Below are 23,010 nucleotides of genomic sequence, written 5' to 3' on the forward strand. Positions count from 1 at the left end.
AAGTAGTTGGGAAACCTTCACAACATCCCAACTTCCAAAGCAATCCGGTTCGCCAGTTGCACAGTTCTTACCATCCGGAACTACAAATACTACAATGCAGATCACCCAGATTCCCATCCGTACCGTATTGTTCGGTTCGATCAAAGAGAAGCACATCCAGCCTGCCTGTTGGGCCGAGTCCTTGCAGAGTGAGATACAGGATCCCTTCAGAAACGTTGAAGAGATGCTCGTTAAAACAGACTTTTAGTAGTAGCATTTAGTAAGAGTTTTACGGCATTTGTAACACAAATAGGTCATACCGACTCCATCATACTTCACTTTCCAAAATGGCGTACGGCGGAGTCTTACACTTTCTGCCACACCCCTGATCTTCTGGTAGGAAAGATCTACACCTAGCCTTCTCGGACTAGGGCGAAAAATCTCGGAGGGCCCGTGTGCAAGTTGCGCACGTTAAAGATCCCTTGGTGATCTAAAATCGATAAGAGTAGGCTTCGGTCGCCATCCTGGCAAAATTCAAAATTTCCTACCAACTGAACATATTAGGTGTGTCCCGTGCGCTCATATGACCTTATGTAGTTGCGAGCACAGTAAAACACTTTACAAAAACAAACAAAGAGTCTTACACTATAGATCAAATAAGTGCAGAAGATATGAGGTGTTACTAGATAGTAACATACATGCACCAAGAAATGAAGGAGAGATATATATGGACGATAAATATTTGATTACGAAAAAAGAAGCAGACCATATCAGAGCACCCGTCAACCACCCACGAAACAAACTGACCCACAATGGGACAGCAAAGAGCCTAACTGTAACAACACCACAGACATCAGCGATTCTACAGACGTTATCTCTTGTGAAAGAAAGTGTATGACTCCAACACCCCTATCACTACTTTTAGGTTATGAGGCAGGACCTGTAATTCCACGTTCGTCTCCGAAAGGACCGAGCCAAATGGGTTGGGAGCCTTGAAAACTCCACACAGCAACCCGATTTCAATGACGACACAGTTTGGCTTTCGAACCAAGGTCATCCACTCTGAAGCCCAGCATGATACCAACTGAACACACGAGCGCCCACGTCTATCTCACAGTTCATTCTAAGAGTAAAAAACCAACAATGAAAAAGAGCTTTCTATCTCAGTTGCTTTTGTATTTTATTGATCGGGACCTCCATGTATTTGTAAGAGAAATGTACATGATTTTCTTCACTGTAATAATCTTATGAAATATATACAACTACAGTTCTGAGACAATTCTACGTAATATTATAAATAGCACTAGCAATGGTAGTTCTTCTTCAGTACAAAAATACTTTTCATTCAATTCATTGAGGCCACACGTTTTACAATCATTTACATAGTACAAAAAGTATACATTTTTCCCGAGCAGCGTGAACACCGAGTGCTGGTCCTGGAAGGAATATTCCTTACCTCTGTTCAAGCCATTAAATACAACATGTATATATATAAATATATATATATATACATGTATGTATGTATGTATGTATGTATGTATAATATATAATCAACCAATCCTATGCATATCGGTTCCCATTCAGCCCTCTGAACAGCACGTTTCTCTCTCTGCATTCATAAAAATCAAATAAAATGTGCTGGAGACTTGCTGGTCTCTGCATCTAACAGGTTACTTAACGTCTACTTCTGGAAGGCTACCGACACAAAACTAACATGTGAATCACGTCAATGCCGTATATTATAATATTCTTGTCGTAAAACAAACCAACAATCGGGTCAGTGAGATCGCGTAATGTTTTCCCTCAGAGTTTTATCTATTGTCAGGTCACCCCATGCAATGTCTGTATAGTATGTGTCCTAGTTCTCAGAGAAATCAACAAGTCAGTTGCGTTAATATAGACTGATAGATTGCAACTTTACTACCTGCAGAAACACAAATCAGATAATTTAGGCGAGCGGTTTCTTGACCCTCTCTGTCAGAGCCAGCCTCGGCTGACTGGGATACAGCATCCCAGCTGACAGATGGAGATACTCGATAAAAAACACTACCCTAAACAACAATCAAACTCAAACCTTTTCCCCTTTCCCCATTCAAACCGTGATATAGCTAACTGTTACACCAGACACCAACAGTCTATATATGTAGGCGGTCTACATTCTATCTGTACAATAAATCAACAGGTCAGTACTGTCTGTCCTCATTCATAAACAAAACCAAAAGATCAGAAGAGTCTGTGTTGTGTCGATGTACTGTATAATTTTGTAGTTGTGCGAATTCAAGGCCTCTTTCGACTCGGCAAGGACCTCTTTGATAATACTGAGCCAAGTTCCATTTTATTTTTAGCAATGTTTTAGGCCACTTGCAAGACAAATAGGCAAAACAAGTGCCAAAGATAAGAGCTGTTACTAGAGAGTTAATAGACGTTTTACAGAAAAGGAGCAAAGAAGGACTAAGCCAAGAGGTTGGAGAGCCTTGAAAACTCTCCAAAGAACAAATTCAAAAGATTAGAACCAGCTTCATCAGTACAATAGGTCAGCACATTACTAAGTGAGCTCAAAAAAAAAATGATACCTTCTTGGTGTACATCCCAGTCATAAAAGAAATCAACAAGTAAGTCTCGAATGACCTAGTTTTAAAACAAACAACCGACAAGCAAAGAGAGACACAGGAAAGTTAAAACAAGAATAAAGGAACTGTTTTGGCAATAGAATTAAGCAGCCACTTTTATCGTGGGCCAGAGCATCACTCACTCACGGCACTGGGGAAGACTAAACAACAGGTCAAACAACAGGTCAGAGGTCACTTTCAACACTGTCCAATGAGATGGAGAAAGGTAAAGTGACCAGTGAAAGGATAGATAAGACGTGCCACTACAACCAATAAGAATGCAGTTAAAACAACAGGGTAACCATCCATACAACTGTGTCCACCCTCACGGTAAGGGGAAATAATAAAGACTAAACTTTAGTAGTCTAAAGAGACTAGATAGATATGTACATGATAGTTCCTAGACTCCGACTCTCAACACGAGAGTCCCTAACCTTTAAAAAACTCAATCAGATAGTCCCTAGACTCAAAATACTCTCAACATGACAGTCCCAAGATTAAAAATGCTCAACTCAACAGCTCTTCAACTCATAAAACTCAATACAATAGCCCCTAAACTAAAAAACTCCTAACATGACAGCCCTGTAACTCATAAAACTCTCGACACAATTGCCCCTTAAATCATAAAACTATCAACATGATAGTCCCAACACTCAAAACACACACCAACACAGTCCCAAGACTCCTACTTTTACACCACAATATTCTGACAGTGCTGGCACAGCGTGAAGGGAAAAAACAAAATTCTGAAAGTCCGAACAAAATATCAGGAATGTCTACATCACCCTTGGGCCAGTAATTATTTGTGCGTATGTCAGTGCGTGTGTATGCCTGTGTAGATGTATGTGCGTGTGTATGCCTGTGTAGATGTGTGTGTGTGTGTGTGTGTGTGTGTGTGTGTGTGTGTGTGTGTTATTGTGTTTGTGTATGTGTGTGACAAACAGAAATGTCCCGGATATTTCAAGACTAGCCTTGTGACTCTATAGAGCTGGCCAAACGGGGGAAATTCCCAACACCAGTGGACGGATGTGATACAAAAAAAAAGTTCCTATATATAATACACATTTATTGGCAGCGGAGTGGGAGCGAACTGAAGGGTACCGCAGACAGACACTGGCAGAAACAACCGACGCAACTGTGGGAGCCCAGTTTGGAATACATCAGACAATGGTGATGAAGACACACACGCACACATGCACACATACATAAACACTCATACACAAACACAAACACGCACCAGAATAACATCCCACTGGACAGCAAACATCGTTGACTTTCAAATGAATTGAACTGTTTAACTGTTTCTACCTTTCCAATTATTCCCTCAGTCACTTAAACCTCAATATTACCACATGCTACTGAAGGGGAGGGTTGGGGGGGGGGGGTGTATAAATAAAACAAACCATATGCTGCATTCATATTATTATCATTAGTACAATCTAACACAGGACTGTTCGTAGAACAATGTCTAGACAGAAAACTATGTCAGCTACAAACTTGATTCCACCGCAAACACAAACATTTTTAATAGGCCACTTCTTTAAATATTCAAAACTTTTCACACTTTTACAAAACACTTTGGCTTACACAAGATCAGTTTAAGGCATAGACAAAGGCATTTATTCACTGTCCACTCTGTAGTGGACACAGGCCCATCACACACAATCGTCTCAGACTCCCCTCCACCATGCACAAAACATGTACAATGTACAAAGATCTTTATAAAAACATGTTCCTTTTGCAAGAAAGAATATTTAAAAATATCTTTAAAAATGACAGTACAGTAAAATAAAAAAAAGCTAAAACTAAATATTGGAATAAAAATTATAGAGTAAAAATATGTCGAATTCTGACAGAATGGGACAACCAGGAACTGACATCAGGAAGCACAGACTGTCAAAGCAACAAAATAAAAATAGAAATTTATGGAAAATTCTGTAGCCAAACTTGCTCCTTGAGAAGGGGGATAGGACATGCGTCACAGACAAATGTGAGAGTACCTTTGAAAAAAACAACCAAATGTCATTGATGATGAATATCGAGATTGACGTGGTTCTGTATAGAGCAAGCAAATCTGAACACGTTGTTCTTTAAATTCTTTAAACATCTAAAGCTGTCATTGAAGAATGACAGAAGTTTTGAGAAACTAGGTATGAAGAAACCGAATGGCCAAAAACAAATCTTGAGTTTCATTTTCTGAGATTTCACAGCATTAGAAGCTTCCCAAGCAATCATATTAAAAACATTTGCGATTTTCATCCTTCCTGCATAAGATTTGAAAAAGAATAAACATTTATTTTAGCAAAGACCTACATTTTGATTGTCATGACTTTCCGCACATTTTGAGCTCTACAGAAAATCTCCGTCTGCCAACATCTGGGGAATTTTCTAACGCACATAGACAAATCTCTGATGAAACACGACTGACAACTTTACCACCTGTGCTCCGAGAGCAGGGTCCCAACTACCAGACAATATTATCTACACAAGTGTCTCCACACAGGAATATTTCTTGTCCCATTGGACCATCTTCACCAGGGACATTCAAATCAGATCCAAGTCAACCTTGGGCTCACACTGGGCACAACACAAGGCAGAACAAACTGTACAGCAGAGGCGACGCCCACCACGCCTCCTCTCACAAAGGAAAAAACTCCACTTGGCCTCGGCACACCACAAAGCCAAACCCCACTCGTGGACACACGGATAAAGAACAACATGATAGCACTCTTTGTGGTCTGGAATGCCAGTTTTAACAAGCAAACTCATAAGTCTGGAATGCCAGTTGTAACAAGTTTTACGTATATATAAATAAATATAAATATATCTATATATGATACATATGCAAACTACACATGTCTATAAAACTAGGTAAGTAGCGCCTGTGAGAAAGAGGTCATTTGCCCATTGGCGACAGGACAGTATCATCAACAACTATGACATTACTGACACCGTCATCAAATAGGAAGGCGAGGGTGGACAAAGGCAGACAAGAACAAGTGGTGTGAGTGTGTGAAGGAGGAGGAGTTGAGTCGTGTTTGTGGGCCACAGTAGGCTGAGCACTGACGGGAGCAGAAGGCACAGGGGAAGTCCGGTTCGGGGGGTTGGGGGTTGGGGGTGGGGGTGAGAGCCTGCCAGACAAGCCACATCATCCTGTTCTCCATTCTCCAAATCAAACACAAACACACCGCTGTACACTTGCAAACACACACATATAAACAGGTAAGTTATTTGAGATAAAAGCGAAGCACATAAGTGCTGGGATAAAAGCAATACAATAATATACAACAAGACGGACAGATCTACCAAGGGAAAGTAAAGATGTACACGGCACCCTCTGACCACATGCAAATAGAGGCAATGACCATGGCGGACGGAATTTTGGGACAGCACACAGGCCACGGTGCCCCCACACTAACACATACACTCACCCACGGCTGACAATACAAGGGTGTTAACACAATATCAGCTACAACGAATCAGCACAAGTCCAGTAGCCAGGAGCAGGGAGGTGGGTGCCTGGCAACAACTTGCACAACGAGAGGACTATGAACAATTCTTTACGTTTTACTCCCCATACATACAATTAAGATCATATCGGAGGCGGGCTGCTTCCCACCACCACAACCATCCCACAACAGGCCCTCAGACACACCATCAGTGTCCCTCCAAGCAGTTATTTCAAGCCAATTCGAAAAACAACACAGTGCACTGTACAATAAGTTTTGTGGTCCCTCCGTCTTTTAAGTAGTGGCCTTGCAGCCGGCTCTGTCTATGTCACAAGTGTGCGAGTCTGGAAGAAGCAAGTCCAGGACAAATAAGGAAGAGGGTGGCGGAAGAAGAAGGGGAAGAAGAACACTGGGGCTGACGTGGTCATGAGGTAGTTACCACAGGAGGCAACCAGGGACATCCTTGAGGCAGTAGGTCTTTTCAGCTCCGTTCTCGGCTCTGACCAGTCTGTGTGTCACCATCACTGCGAAGCCCGAGTGACCAGTCCCTGTGTACAAACCAGTGACCGGTCAGCAAGAAGCTTTTATGTCTGCAATAGTGACGAAAAGAACACCAGCCTCCATGTCTATGCCAGTGACCAGCCTACATGTTTGCACTAGTGACCAGCCTAAACGACCAGCCCCCATCTGTATCTCCTAACTCTGGCCCTCACAGCTGCTGCGCCTGCAGATGGCGCTTCTGGTAGATCCCGTTGAGCGCAGACACGGTGTCGGAGAGAAGCGAGTCGAATAGCGAGTCGGCCAGCGACATCTTGAGGTTAAGCTCGTCCTGGCTGTAGTTGACCCAGCCCCGCTCCTCCTCGCCCAGCTCTTGCACCAGCACTGCGTCCACCGCATCCTTCTTCTTGCGCACATTCCACTTGTTCTGCGTCTGCGTGCGACGCGTGCCGTTGAGGTCCAGCAGTTTGAGCACAGCCTCCTGCACCACAGGCTGCAGTGTGTCCACCGTGCAGGGCGGCCGCGCGCCTCGGTAGTGTCGGTGGCTCGGGCGCTGGGCTGGCTGCCATACTTGGGGCTCGGGCTGAAAGTACATCACAGAGAAAGTGTGTTAGTAAGAGAGAGGTGTGTTAACATGAGAGAGAGCGAGAGAGAGGGAGAGGGAGAGGGAGAGGGAGAGGGAGAGGGAGAGGGACAGGGAGAGGGAGAGGGACAGGGAGAGGGAGAGAGAGAGAGAGAGAGAGAGAGAGAGAGAGAGAGAGAGAGAGAGAGACAGAGAGAGTGAGAAAGGGAGAGATATACCATGTAACTGTTCAAAACAAAAAGAATGACGCAGTATGCAGCCTCTTGATAATGATATATTAAGAGTTGCATGAGCTGGTGAAAGCACACCATCCATTTAAAAATTATTTTCTTTAAAGGAGCATCAATACAGTATATTTTACGTTTAAGAAGTACAATCATCAATCGTCGTCCTTGCAAATGTCTTGGGCAATATTTTCCCTCCATGAGTTTGAAAAATATGAAAGTAAAGATGGAGCAGAACCTATTACGAGCACCCACACTAGATTCTCCTTCGATCCCACCAAGCCCGCTATCTATCACATTCAGGGCCCTCCTGCTCAGTTCTTCTGTTGACCCGTACAGCTTCTGTAATATAACCCCCTAACCACAAAACACCAGCACTACCTGGTCGTCATCCTTGTAGATATCACGGATGATTTCCCCCGTGAGGTCAAACAACATGCGGTGCCAGCTGCGTCGACTCTGCGACACAATGTTATCCGGCCCACCCTCCTCCTCTTCCTCATCCTCTGCCGAAACTCCCTGCAGGAAGTCCTCCGGTGGCTCCACGTCCTCCAGCGACTCCCCATAGCGTCTCGTGGTCCAGAACACGTCCACAGCACGAGAAACAATGGGAATTATCTCCTCCTTTGTGTGGGCTACCACCGGCGGGATCTCCTCGGCAATGACCAGCCCACGTTCTCCCATTGCGGCTGGGGAGAAACAAGTCAACACTTTACCTTGAACAACCTTACAGTTTTTAGAAGTGCAATATCCTACGGCATTTCAAATAATATTAGCTTTTTACAGTGAAAACATGAAAGAAATATTCTGTAATTTACGCCGATACCCTTTATAATATTTTTACTCTTACGTTTGATGCAGATTTTGGGTTAGGTTATGAGAAAACCATGCAAATAAAAACAGCATTTTGTGGAACAAAATCTAAGCCATCCTATTGACAAGCCCAAAGTATAGTAGTAGGAACTGATGAAAGCTTTTAATAAAATTTGTGCATGTACATGTGTTTCAACAGTGTTATGCATAGTTCTTAGAGAAATATGGTCATGTGTGTTCACATGTGTGGATGTGCACGTACTTGGAGTTTGGTCCCCGGGATAGGTCGGATGAGCCTTGCCAGTGGTGGTCGACTGTTCGAATCCAAGATCATCGTCAATGTATTCTCCGAATAAGTTGTTCAAGTCGTCATTCAAATCTTTCCTCTGAATACGAAAGCAAAAAACACGCTCACAATTAATCAACAGCTACCACCTACAGTGCTTTTCAAACAAAAATCTGCCAGAAAATATATAGAGCTCTCCTTTACCACACCCATACAGCATTCATCAACACATCAATATAGCACTCAAACAAATCATCATGTGGATCTTATTTACACATGTATAATACTCATCAACCACATTTAGATCAATAATATGCTGTAATAACTTCAAAGTTATGAGTTTAAAATAGGAAAAAATTTTCCAATTCACTCAAAATTATAGCAATTGACTTAGGTCATTACAGCAGTATGTCAACAAAGAACTAATTTACCACAAACCATACACTATTCATCAGCTACTTCCATATCGTTCTGGCAGAGATTTTGAAGGTGATATGACACTATGTAGACACATTACGTTACACAGAAGCTGGTGAAAGCACACGTTTACTTTCCCCCAGAGATGGATCACTTCAGGATATCTTAATTCAAGCTATTGTTTTACTAATGCTGAAGACAGATGACCAACTTACGTCCTGTGTGGAGACAGCATCACTGGGCACTGGTGACCCCGGCCGCTGGAACGGGTCCATGGATAGACCAGAATCGTTGTCTTGAATCTTCTCCTCCTCGTCATCATCTTCATCGTCGTCAAAAGAGTCTTCTCCTCCCTCTAGAATTCCATTCATCAGAGACGTCTTATCTTTCGCACTCTCTGCCTTCTTCCTCTTAATCTTAACCATGTCCAGGATTGCCTCGTCCAGTAGGGTCTTCATCACCCCATCGGTCGTCCTGTCAGGAGCAGACGGAGAACTCGCCGGCCCCTTCTGTTGCTCCGAGACTGCAGAGCCGTCGGCGGGGGAGTCTGCCTTCTTCGTTGTTGTTGTTGTTGCTGCTGGCTTGGGTGGTGTGGCAGGGGTTGGGGACTTCTGAGACGCAATCTTACCAACTGTTTCGAAAGAGTCTTCTATCAGAGTGCTGGTCAGCTGGTCCGTGATTTTGTCCGCTAATGCTGTCATATCACCTTTGACGGGTGTGGCGGTCGGCTTCTGCGTGTGGTCTGCCTGTCGCTGCGGAGAGCCCAGCGGTGTGGAGTGGAACATGGAGGCATCGGCCGCTGGGAGGATGGTCTTCTCTGGCTCCTGGACGTCCTGGACATTGGACGAGTCGTCCTGGTCAGTGGTCAGAGACTCGTCAGGACTGCGAGCTTCCTGGTCCTCGCTGGGGACCGCCGCCGGCTGCTCAGTGAAGGCGCTGATGTCACTGCCATGTACCATGACCCCGTGACCCCAGCGACAGCTGAAGTAACGTTTGCCTTCGTGGAGGCCATCAGAGTCGCCTTCTTCGGTGTCCAGTTCGACTCCTGAGGAGAGCAAGAGGTCAACTGAGTGTTATTTTGTCATAAAAACTGAGGAGAGTAAGAGTCCATTCAGACTCTCTTGAGCCTTATCATTATTTCAACAAACAAAGGATTACTAGTCACAAAGAGCCAGCAAATAACTGAACCAAACAACCGGGACTGTCAGTATAAGACAGAGGAGAACTGCGGAAGCCACCAAAATCTCAAAGCCTCGAACTGGAATACAATGTGTTTAGTCTAGAGAACTGGCAAACACCAAGTAAAAATGTGCAGAAATTATTAAACGCACTTATGGGTCACCAGTCTTAGTACCTTGCACAGCCTGTCTGTAATATGGCAGACATTTGATTGGGATAGACAACATCTGATAGTAAGAATCACGCCCCTAAACAAATCAACGGCAGTTCAAAAAGTAGAGGAAATATGTCTAATCCAGTCCAGTACCTACCTGCCCAGATGCCGGGAGAGAAATCGACCTTGCCCTTGTACTTGAGCCGGCCGGGTCGACGACCCCACACCAGCACCCGATCCTCCAGCAAGAAATCTGCCAGGGGGTCTGTCTGTAAGAGAGAGGCATTCTCCTCTTCTTCCTCCTCTTCCTCATCCTCTGGCACGGGTGTAGGGGCCATCTCTCGAGGGGTGGCCACTGGCGTTTTGTCGTCCTCATCCTCTCCCTCCTTGTAGCCCAACAAGTCATCAAGGACATCCTGCGAGTCTTGGCGGAGCGAGCCGCCAGAACGCTTCTCGGAGATGGACGGGAGACTGGCTGAAATGTGCTCGCTGATCTCCTCCTCCAACCTCGAGTTGCCTGCGCCCTGCACGGGGGGCAAGGATTTGTGGGAGGGTGAGCGTACGGGCGTGCGGTCAGAGGCGAAGCTAACCGCGTCCTCCTCATCCTCCTCCATGTACGACATGCTACCCACAGAACGCTCGCTAGACGGCCGCGAGCTGCCCTCTGACTTGGCCGAGCAGTTGACCCGGGACTCTGTCTCACTGTCCGACTCCTGGATGCCTGTGGTGGGAGGGCTGGACGGACCCTGACCAAACATGTGGGGAGGATAGATGGTTAGTCACGATCTGGGGGTCAATCTCTTTCACGTGGTGTTTAGTTTTAGTAGAAGTTTTGCGGCGCTCGCAACTGCATAAGGTCATATGAGCGCCAGAAGATTAGAAGTGTTAAAAGATAGTAACAAACATAAAAAAGAAGAAGGGGAGATAAGGACGGTAGATGTTTGATAGGAAAGAAGAAGCAAACCACACCAGAGCACCCGCCAACCACCCACTTTCACGTGGTGTGATGAGAGAGAGAGAGAGAGAGAGAGAGAGAGAGAGAGAGAGAGAGAGAGAGAGAGAGAGAGAGAGAGAGAGAGAGAGAGGGAGGGAGGGAGGGAGGGAGGGAGGGAGGGGGGGGGGGGAATGTGTTGCCTATAGCAAGGGGATATGATGTGGTGGGGGGGGGGGGAAACAGACAGACAGACACAGACAGACAGACAGAAGTCTTGATTTTGACAGATTCCATGTGGTTGTATATAGTAAAAATAGTTAGTCCCACATAACAAGGGAGAGGGAGGACAGACAAAGAGACTAATAGCCAGCCAGCCAGCCAGCCAGCCAGCCAGCCAGACAAAAATGTAGACACTGACAGGTAGAAGTCCTCATTTTTAACTGATTTCATGTGGCTTTATATAGTAAAAATAATTCGTCCCATGTAACAGACAATTTAATTCTGCCCAAATTCCATTACCTGCTGTGGGCTGTCCTGTGGGCTGTCCTGTGGCTGGCTCTTGTTGGTGAAGTCAAACTTGGGCTGTGAGGCCACGGACGGAGACTGCAGCGAGATGGCCTCCTCAATGTGCTCGGAGATATCCACTTCCGACCTGGCCCCTTTGTGTGAAAGGTCAGCTCCAGTGACCGAACCCTGACTGCGAGCGCTGAGCGGCAGCTTCCCGGCGTGACTCTGCGCCAGACTGGACTGAAGCTCAGAGAAGTCCATGCTGTACGAGTTCTCCTCCTCTTCTCTCCCTTTGCTGGCGCTGTCTCCCCGGGACGCTGCAGCTGCTGCTCCCATCTGAATCTTGATGAGTCCTCCGGACGACGTTTTCTCCGACTGCGAGGCTTCCTCGATCACTTCCTCCGCCACGCTGGAGGAGGTTGTGGTCTTCTCGGACACGTCATCTCGTCTCTTCACTGCCACGGGCAACTTGCTTCCCTTGCCCGAGGCTCCGGACTTGTCAGAGAGGGACTCGGAGCCCTCAGAGATGCGGTCCATCAGCGAAACCGGGGCTTTTTTCTTGCCCTTTTCCTCCACAGGAGAACCCTTCAAATCTGAGATAGAACAAATTAACATCTTAGAGGGTCAGCCTCCACTACAGACATCTTTCAGTAACATCTTTCAGTACAACTAAAATAGTGTATTCATCCAGCCCTCCTTACTCCTGCACATTGTCGCAATAAGTCATTTTGTGCTTAGAAAAACTAACGGACTGACACAACAGAGGGAAAGAGCTAATAATCAAAAACAATAGAGGGATAGCAACAAAAAAAGGACTTGCCAGTGGTACCCTCTTACCAAAAGCAACTCATACAACAGGTTCATCATTCCTTGAGCAGTGTGTTAACACTCTACTTGACAAGAGAGAAAAAGAGATCAACAGCACTGATAAGAAGACACAAAGCCAACGAAATTACAGGGAAGTTATCAACTGAGAAATTCCTCAAGTCAGCACAAAAAAAAGAATAAACTGTCTTTAAGCCACAAATAAAACAAATGAGAGAAAGTGAAAAAAGGTGGAGCAACATAAGACCGAACTCAAATCACCTTTGGCCTCCACATTGGGGCTGGTCTGGTTGGAGTCGGTGCCCTCCCGCATGTCTTCGAAACTGGAGGAATTGCTTGCCGCATCATCGCCATGGCGACCAGGTCGACCCTTCACTTGGTGACCCCCGCGAGGTTGTTTGATCTGAGGCTTGACAGCTGTCTTGGCAGGCTCGTGTTCCAGGTCCTCTTTCTCTACTTTGAGCTGCTGGATGTAGTTGTTGTAGGCCTTGAAGGGTGGGAAAAAAGAAGAAATCAAGACATGAAATGTGATTGTTTTAAGTTATAACTTGATTTATAACAAGTTGGGGGACAATAGAGGTCACTGTAAGTTCGCACTGGAATAGAAAGGTTGCTGTAAGTGTCTTGAAATACTTTTGTTTTCAGGTTTTTTTGAGTAAAGAGAAGCACCTTGACACAACAATGACCATTTACTGCTGGGGAAAAAGTAAGAAAAAAACAACAGAGGGAAAGTAAAGAAGTAGGACCTACCAGTAGTGCCCTCCAACAATCCATTTTCTTAAGATACAAAAGGATTCACCATGATTCTTTAGGAATAACAGAGGCAACCAGTTGTGTCTTGACAGATAAAAGTTTCTCAGGACAAAAATATAGAGAAATACATAGACAAGCAACAAAAGTCACAGTAACATCACAAAGTTGTTTGTTTTGTCTGAGTAAAAAGAAGCACATAGACACAATAATGGTCAGTTAGTGCTCAGGATAAAGTAAGACAGACAGAACCAGCAAAAGGAAAGTTAAAAAGAAGGACCTACCAGTGGCACCCTCCAACCATCCACAACAAAGGTCTCTCAAAACACAAAAAAGGTAATTGGAAGTATTTGAAGGAGTAGGCATTTTACAGCATTATCGACTCTCACTGTAAGTGTCTTTGACACAAGAGAGACGTACTCACCTCCAGCTGTTTCTTCATGGCGTCCTCCTGGACCTTGAGCTTCTCCTTCTGCCGACGACTCCGCTCCTTCTTCAAGATCTCCACTTCCTTACGCCGTCGACGCAGCTCATCACTCAACTGCCGGATTCGAACCTCGTAGTCACTGGCATCTGACAGGGTCTCTGTACAAACAGGGACAAGGGTGTCATATTTTGCTCAGTTGAAATATTACTAGGTGTAATGCTATACAGCATGAGATTCCTTCCCAATTACAAAGACAGTCACACTGACACTGGAGAGGGAAAAGAAATCAGAACACCCCTTATATTCTGTCTTAAGTCTAACAAAATATACCATGCATTGAGTATAGTGTTAAAGGAATTTACAAGACTTTCAGTCTTACTTTTACAACAGATTACATTTACTGTCGTTGTTGTTGTTGTTGTTGTTAGCGATCCAGTAGCATCTGAGCGTTAACTCATCTGCATGATGCCATTCGGTAATAGTTGCATTGGAGTAAAGCAGTCTGCTGCCTGCCCACTATGTGACTACCCCTCAGAGACAGTGGAACATCATCTGTTCTTCTGTAGAAATCTGATTTAAGGGGATGTTTTCTTCCCAAGCTACCCCACACATCTAATTGCCTCTACTCCTCAAGAAAACAATTAGAACATTTACTGTCCAACATTATATTTAGTGCCTTTCAATGCCGAACATTTCCAAGATAACTTCAAGGAACAGACACTATCAAAAGCCTGTTTGACAATCCCAGGCCTAAGAGTTTTACCTGTATGGGAAATGGAATCCTCGGACTCACTCTCCGAGCCTGTCTTCCTGGACCAGGGAGATGGGAGTGGGGAGTTGCCCTGTGGGAGGAGTTTGCCCACTGACGATTTCTTACGGCTGGTCACAGATGCTGTGCCGTCCTGTTCAAAAGTGTCAGCATAGTCATCATTGGCCGAGCTGTTGATGAGGGTGTCGTCGCTCGAGTCTAACGCCTGAATAAAGAAATATTGAAACACCGGTCAACAATTAAAAAGGCTTAGCAATGAAAGTTGTAAACTGTTATGGAAATTGATGGGTTGACTTCAAATACGTTGCCAGTTTTCGTCAACCAGGTCACCTTTATGCAAAATTCACGCATCGATATAATCTTAAGTATGCTTGATGTGTTCAGGGGAGGAAAGAATCATGACATCTATGAAACAAAAGGGAAGTAACCTATTATTTAAGCTCACCGTACAGAAGAACCTTTATAATGGCCAATTTTTATTTTTTTATGTTCAAGTATTAACATGAATCTCTTAAAGATGTTACATAATTTACATTTTTGATATTCATGTGCAAGTGAGATTTCAAATGTTTCAATTCATATGGATCAAAGAGAAAAAAATTGCAATGTATCTTATTAAACATCTTGACCTTATAGAGAAAATCTAACACCAAATTCAGACCCACAACACAGATTCCCTTTGTAAATAATATTCACAAGCCTAAGTAGAAAAGATATTCAAACTATTTGTCGACCTGTAAAATTATTGCATAATGTCAAGGAAGCTCAAGCAAAAGAGCTTCAGAAAGAACAAACCAAAGCGATATTAAATTCTGGAACAAATAAATGTACTGCCTAAAAGAATGAATGCGAGCTCCCAGGCCAACATGCCCACACACCCATACCCACCGACATCCACCAAACCCACACCCACACCCACACCTACACCCACACACACACACACACACACCTAACCTCTCTAAACAGACGGACATTCATCAACCCACACACTACTGTCTCTCCACACCCCTCACCTTCTGTTTCTCCTGTGCTGTGCCAGTAGGCACCTCCTCTGGTATAGAACTCTCACTCCCGCTGGCCCCAGGTGACCGCTTGTTGTCTTCCCTCGACCACGCGCGTTCCGACCGTGACCGAGACTTTTTGTCAGGGCTCGTCTCCGTTTGACTGATACTCAATTGAGTGGATATGGCTTCCGACACTGATCCCTGACCAGTCCTTGACCTTCCGGCTGTTGCAGACGCCGCTGCTGTTCCTCCTTCCATCTCGTCGCGTATGGAAGACACCAAGCGTTCTGATATCACCGTAGAGTCGTCCCTCCTGGAGGCTGCAACTGGCTTCACTGGCTTCGATGCTGCAGATACAAGACGAGTCTCATGTTCTCAACTGAGTCCCTTGACCTTGACAATGGGAATGGCTTATTTTTCTTCACTTTTCGTTAAATCTAACTTACCATTCCCATGGAATAAAGCTGTCACACTTCTTAGTCAAACAAGTGTGTAGCAAGGCAAAAGGTTACGAAATGAAACAAAATCTTATTGTTTATATTCATACTTTTCTGGGAAACTCCTAGGATAATTCTGAAATGAAAAGTTTTCCAGTTTTAAAGCTCCCCCTGGAATGTGCTAATTCTAATATCAAAATCCTACATTTCTATGAAACCACCCGTAAACGGTGTAAATCCTTTTCGGTTTGGTAAAAGTTTAAAGGTGCTCGAAACTCTATAAGGTCGTTTGAGCATGCAGAAAACAAATCGGTTGTTTTCACTGTAGTTCAAAGCAGGTCTTGGGTTTCACTTTGCAAGCAAGAACAGTTGATGTATCTAAAAATACATAGGAAAAGTTTCAATAGGAGTAATCATTTACATTTTTTAATTGGTACCATCTATATTGTACAAAAAGCTAATGGAGCAGGGTAGTTTCAAGATTTTCAAAACGTTACGTTTCTTGGCGGGCGTCTCCTCCTTGTCCTTCTTCTTGTCCCTCTGTTTGCCCTCCCAGGCCTGGATGGCTTTCTTCTCCAGCAGGAAGACCTTGGCCTCCTCCGCATCCAGCCTCTTCTTCCACTCCAGCAGCTCCTTGGCGTGTTTCTTACGCTCATACAGCTTGTGTTCCCGTGCCGTCATGTATCTGGATGGGTTGAGGGGGGGGAGACATCAAATTGTGGCAGAAGAATATCGGGACTTGGGTTGGGGGGACACAACACATTTTTTGTATGGGGATGGGAATACTTCTGATGTATGTAGGCAAATGCACAGTTATAGAGGGAGAATGTATCCGATGCACGTAAAAGAATGCAAATCTCTCTCTCTCTCTCTCTCTCTCCCTCTCTCTCTCCCTCTCCCTCTCCCTCTCCCTCTCTCTCTCTCTCTCCCTCCCTCTCTTCCTCCCTCCCTCCCTCCCTATGTGTGTGTGTGTGTGTGTGTGTGTGTGTGTGTGTGTGTGTGTGTGTGTGTGTGTGTGTGTGTGTGTGTGTGTGTGTGTGTGTGTGTGTGTGTTAGAGAGAGAGAGGGGGGGGGGGAGGACAGGAGGGAAAGAGAGGAAGGGAGAGAGAAAAACAGGAAAAAAAAAGAGACAAAGCGAAACAGAGAAGGAGGGAGGGGGTGAACGTGGAAAGGGGAGACCAAAAAAATCTGAGCATGCTGCGAGTTCACTACTGACCTTTGGTCCAGTCTCAGCTTGGACATTTTCTCCCTCTGGTTCTGCTGGCCTTGCTGGGCGTCAGAGTGAGCCTTACTCCGGTACATCTCTGTGTCTGACTTGGAGTCTGGGGGTACACAAAACATCATTTGTAGTTGATTGGGGAACAAAGACTGGATGTTCACCATGGACAACAGAGTGCAGCCATTTGCTGACTTAATGTGACTACAATTACCCAAATCCTCCTACTGAGACCACATTTACCCATAACCTTGCTTTGTGATGGCATTTACTCATAAACTATCTTTGTGATATTTGCTGATCCCGAGAAGGTTTTCCTCCACTCGAAATAGCATCAACTAAGAAGTTCGAGTCTTGGCACAAAGTCCGTTCAGATCAGATCCTCACCCACCTCGTTCAAATATGTACTTTTCATGAAACTGACCCTCTTTCATTAAAAACAAGCCTTGTACATTCATTAACTGGCAATTCACAGAAGTCTTACAGCATTTTTGTAAAGATAATGTATGCATACCTTTCAAATCGTCACTAACATCAGAGGCTTCCTCGATCTGAAAAGTAAACAACAAAATGTTCAGTCATGCTAGATCTACAAGAACTTCCCCACGTATGAGTTCATGGAACTAGTACACAACACTTCAAGCATACAACACTTAACCATGCCAAACTCAACTGACAAACAAAAAGCTACAATAAAGTCCAGTCAAGTAATCAAAAGATAATACGATATAATATCGCAAAAGACGTATTGGGTATACAATAAATAATTCAGAAGTGAAAGTCAGTTATTTTACAGAGGGTTTCCAGCTTTCAAGTGAACCCATTTTATAAGAAACTTGATTTTTTTTTTCCACAGCAGCCGTCAATCAAGCTAGTAGCTTGTGCTGTCAGGTTTAGAAAAGGAGTCTACAATCATAGCCTACTAAACTATACACATGTAAACAGACTCTTTACACTAGCACCCTGACCCAATACTAACCACATCACACAGGGATAAGCTAGATACACAAAAACAACAGAAGAAAGAAAAGACAACAGATTTACCACTGGTGTCCTCCAACCACCCCAGAGTCATTTCATGAAAGAAAGAAGATTTAAATTACGAATACAAAGGGGGGTTAGCAAAGACTCCAACAACCATCTGATCATTTAGGGCAGAGAGAGGCTCCTTCACCACACTGACTCTTACCTCATCCTCTGTGTGAACCTCCGAGGGCCGGTCAAGTCTGCCCTTGGAAGGAGTCGAAACTTTGAGCTTGACCAGAGTCTGAAATAATGAAATATTACATTTAGTTTACCAGTGCTTTACAAGCTTTACTCTAGCTTTAAAGTTTTCAGATAAGAGCATGGGTAGACTAAGGCTGCAGGTACATAGGATAAACAAGTACAGATTCACAGTCAATCATGTACTTATTCAAGTGAACATATTCAAGAATTGCATCCAATCCTTTTGACAAACAAATTTACAAACAATAAAATCATCAATAGAATGTCAATATACAGTAATTAATTACTTGCAAATATAATAATTTATATCATACCCACAACAAAAAATTGGCCATACGTTCAGAATAGTTGTCACTTTAAGAAGTCAGTGTTGCATATAGGCCTAAATATATTTCTTAATTTCCTCACTATATCTCAAAGGTACATGTATGAACATTCTTCTATATTTCCCCTCAACTCAGCAATACAGATTGTCGCACACCCAGGAATAGATACAAGCAAAGACTTCAGTATTAAACAGCCTATCGGAGTCTGTTGGATTGAGGATCCACCCCGGAAAGTCAAAGGTACTAAGGACAGATGCACAACGAAAGGAGCAGGTCACAATAAAAGGAAAGGCCCTAGAAAACGTTGAATCCTTCTGTTATCTTGGGAGCATAATTGACAGAGAGGGAGGAACAGGTGCTGAAATAAAGTCCCGCATTGGAAAAGCACAGGCTGCTTTCATATCTTTGGATAGGATTTGGAAGACCAGAGAGATCTCACTTCGAACAAAGCTGAGGATTTTCAATTCAAATGTGAAGTCGGTCCTGTTGTATGGATGTGAGGCATAGAACACATCGCAGACTTGTATAAAGAGGATCCAGGTTTTCTTGAACAGGTGTCTAAGAAAGTTACTGAGGATCAGATGGACAGACAGGGTCACCAATGTGGAAGTGTTAAGGAAAACAAGACAGATCCCAGTCAGAGATGAAGTAGGAAGAAGGCGATGGATTGGACATACTCTCAGGAAGTCAGGCAGCTGCATAACAAAGAAAGTTTTGGATTGGAACCCACAGGGCAAGAGATCAAGGGGAAGACCTCGTGGAACTTGGAGAAGAATCACAGAAATCGATGTACAGAAAAGTGGGAAGACATGGAATAACATCAAGAGGCTAGCCCAGGATAGAGAAAAGTGGGGGGTGTTTGTCCGTGGCCTATACCCTGGTGCAGGGTGAGAAAGGCAATGATGAGCAATACAGATGTATCATTCCCCCCTAGATGTTAGTGTGGGGGTGCACATCACCCTCCCTCCTCTCCTATTTTCCAGCCCTCCTCCTCCTCTCCCTCTCGGCCCCAGGCCTTACGTTCTGTGTGCGCTGCTTGATGCGAGCGATCTCCTCATGCTGCTGGAGCAGTCTCTGGCGCTCCTCACTGGCCACTTTGTTAGCTTCCTGCAGACGCCGAATCTCCTCCTGTCGACGCAAAGACAAGTCAGGACTTAGTTGTCTGTTAGGTTACTGGACTCAAACAAGTTACTATAAACTGTTACTAACACATCAACAAGCAAGGTTTGAGTTGTCTTTCAGGTTACTGAGCTCCTCCACAAACACAACTTACTATAAACAGTTACTAACACATTGACAAGCCAGGACTGAGTAGTCCATCAGGATACTGGACTCTTTCACAAACACAAACTGTCATAAACACAAGCCCAGGGTCATTTATAAGATTCCCTGGAAACCACTTACAGACAACACAGCACAGACATATCACACAGGCAGCAGAGAACACTGCACAGACAATATACAAAGACACAAGACAGGAAGTGCTGACTGATGCAGAGAAATCTAAAAGAGTTCATTTTTTGTACTTTTCCAGCGGCCGCTCACCTGCTGCTCCTGAAGGTTCTTGCGGATGATCTTTTCCTTCTTGTCCAGGTTGGGGAAGACATCATCGGCCCGCTTGTCTCTCGGCTGTTTCTTCAGCTGCTGCAGCCAGGCTAGCTCAGCCCGCGCCTTCTCTTTCAGGGCTTTCTCACGCAGCTTTAGCAAGGCAGCCTGGTGGGGTGGGGTGAGAAAACACAGTTCTAGTTCATTGAAAGAGAAAAAAACCTGCTGTCTATCAGATTGACATTAAAAAAAAGGACAACAGCTATCGGATTTTATTCAAGCAGTCGGGTGGTCGGGGGAGATATTAGGGAGATATTATGCAGTTCTTAATTCACTGACAGACGGGGAAAAAATCATTCTATTCAATGTTCTTCAAAAAAGCTTGGAGGAGTGATACATAGAAAGGCACCCACACCTCCTCATTCATTGACACAAAGCCTGTGGTCTTACACATTTTCTCTTAGCAGTCAGTTTATGTGGGGCATGGAGTCTTTGGGAAGATAGGTACAGGGAAAAACTGTCTACTAACACATACTTCCCATACTCACAAGAAAAAGTTAGGAAACAACAACGGTCTAAATATTTCAAGGGGCACAGAGAGCTGGGGCAAGAACACAGAGTATGTCAAGAGTGGGGGAGTTCTATATTGAGGATGTAGACTGTGTGATATACTATGGCATCTCCGTGGCTACTGACCTGGTGCTGGGCCCGGTACTCTTCCTCTCTCATGACCTGCCGCACCATCTCCGCCGTGAACTTGTTGAAACTGTCTTCCCCCACAAACAGGGAGCTCAGGTCTCCATAGGGCGTCACGTGGCTCGACACTAGAGGATATTCCAACAGCTCATCATCAGACTCTACAGGGGGCTCACTGTTACATCTACAATACCATACACACACGCTCTCATGGAGTAGTTTAGCTTGTAGCCCACCAGGGAGAACAAACACATCCCCAAATAGCATGTCCTTTTGCTATGATTCTCCCACAATCCTCTGTCTATACCTAACCCCCCGCCTGTCCCCTCCATAAACTTTTTGGACACTTCTTTGTTTTTATCTGAGTACCCTTTTTCCTCTCTAGGCTGGAATATTGTTATGCTAATTCTGTTCTCAATTTTGTATTAGTATTTGCATTCCAAAAAAGGAAGTAAAATGGACTGTAACAACAACAAATTTTGCAAACTACAATGCAAAACTACTCCATGAGTACATTGTATGCCTTCCAAAATATGTTTACTGCATTCCTGCAAAGTAATATATGACAGGAACAATAAACAAGAAAATTGATTTGTTGAACTTTAACGACAAAAATCAGCACTGGCCCCCTCCCTCTCCCCAACCCACTGTTACATAGTCAACTCCACCGAGTCTGTCATTACATTACAGTCAGACTCAATAGCACAGATGTAAACAGGTCACTAGGTCAGCTGGTGGAGGGTCAGGGCAGTATTGAAATCCTAACTTTGACAAGGAGACAGCATCAGAGCATCATAAAACAGACAAAAGAAAGCACCAGTAAAACCCACAGCTCTACGAGTTATCAGACAGAAGATTAAAGAAGGTCCTAGAACCATCAACAGCCTTAAAGGTATTATAAAACAAACAAATGAAAAGCCCAGTACCGTCAGCCGCATTGCCGCCCTCCCCGCTCTGTCTCCGCAGCTCCTTGCGATGCGACTCCGAGGGCAGAACTTGGCGGAACGACTCCTCGTCCGTGATGGACTCATCAAACGACATACTGTACGAGGCTTCCTCCTCCCCGGCGATCTCCTCGGGCACGCTGGCCGTGCGACTGTCCTGGACGTCCACGTCGGAGGCCGTCTTGATGGAGCTGTCCGAGTCGTCGCGGCTGTCTGCTGCTGTCTTCACAGACGTGGTCAGGGAGGAACGTTCACGCCCACTAGAATCAAACACAGATACATTGCAGTCATTTTTGCACTACTTTTATCAACACAATAGCCATCACTACCACCACCATCATCACCATAACATAATGACTCCCATCATCACCACCAAAATGACAACCATGGCAACAACAATTATCACCATCATCTCTACCAAAATGATAACCATCGCAACAACAAAATGATAACCATCGCAAAAAATTGCCCATCCCCAAAACAACCATCAACATTTTAACCACCATCTCAACAACAACCACCACCACTTCAATAACAAAGGCAACCACTTCAACAACAACCACCACAACAACCACCACCACCAGCACCCTCACCACAAAAACGACAATCACCATCACAACTGACAAAAACAAAGTGACAACTCTTGAGACCTCTGAAAACACCGACCTGGCAGTCCTTGAGGAAGACGTCACTTTAGTGACACTGGCCAGGGAAGTGGCTGCTGATGACCTCTTTGTGCGCCTGTTGCCAGGCGACTGAGACAGATCCTCACTCCGCGACACCGTCCTGGCAGAGGCAGAGGCCCCATACGAGCGAGAGTCGGGTCGGCGATTGTCTTCTTTCTCCAGCAAAGAAGCTGATGAATAAATGGTACCGTTGTAATCCAGTCAGTTTTATTAGTACACACGCAATTCTAGGCCTTATGCCTGCACACACAACTGCATGCCCTGTGCCTACAAACTTAATAGCAAGTCATATTCCCACACATGCAACTGTAGTCCCTATGCCTACCCACACAAATGCAATCCTTTTCCTATACACACAACTGTATAGTTTTAGCCATAGTAAGAGTTTTACAGAGCTTGCAAGACAATAAGGTCATATACGTGCAAACGATTAGAGGTGTTACAAGAGAGTAACAAACACAAAAGAAGGAGAGATCAGGACAATAAATGTTTGATAGGAAAGAAGGAGCAAACCACACTTGTGCAC

The 23,010-nt window shown here is 44.6% G+C and overlaps 1 protein-coding gene across 1 annotated transcript in view; it reads right to left on the bottom strand.

Moving 5' to 3' along the window:
* Window positions 1-1,134: 1,134 nt before the first annotated feature.
* Window positions 1,135-23,010, bottom strand: part of LOC101850156 (centrosome-associated protein 350) — a gene marked incomplete at its 5' end in the record, with an annotated part of 52,556 nt that continues 30,680 nt past the window's right edge. Inside the window, 19 exon segments of the mRNA XM_013080761.1 lie at window positions 1,135-7,118; window positions 7,724-8,031; window positions 8,418-8,541; window positions 9,074-9,903; window positions 10,349-10,937; window positions 11,645-12,225; window positions 12,719-12,944; window positions 13,632-13,792; window positions 14,398-14,608; window positions 15,417-15,754; window positions 16,342-16,529; window positions 17,061-17,166; window positions 17,575-17,611; window positions 18,250-18,327; window positions 19,634-19,741; window positions 20,159-20,326; window positions 20,855-21,015; window positions 21,781-22,058; window positions 22,465-22,654. Of these exon segments, the coding sequence (XP_012936215.1) occupies window positions 6,747-7,118; window positions 7,724-8,031; window positions 8,418-8,541; window positions 9,074-9,903; window positions 10,349-10,937; window positions 11,645-12,225; window positions 12,719-12,944; window positions 13,632-13,792; window positions 14,398-14,608; window positions 15,417-15,754; window positions 16,342-16,529; window positions 17,061-17,166; window positions 17,575-17,611; window positions 18,250-18,327; window positions 19,634-19,741; window positions 20,159-20,326; window positions 20,855-21,015; window positions 21,781-22,058; window positions 22,465-22,654 (5,054 nt within the window).

This window comes from Aplysia californica, unplaced genomic scaffold (genome assembly GCF_000002075.1).
Source record: "Aplysia californica isolate F4 #8 unplaced genomic scaffold, AplCal3.0 scaffold00098, whole genome shotgun sequence".
In the NCBI taxonomy this organism is placed as follows: Eukaryota; Metazoa; Mollusca; class Gastropoda; order Aplysiida; family Aplysiidae; genus Aplysia; species Aplysia californica.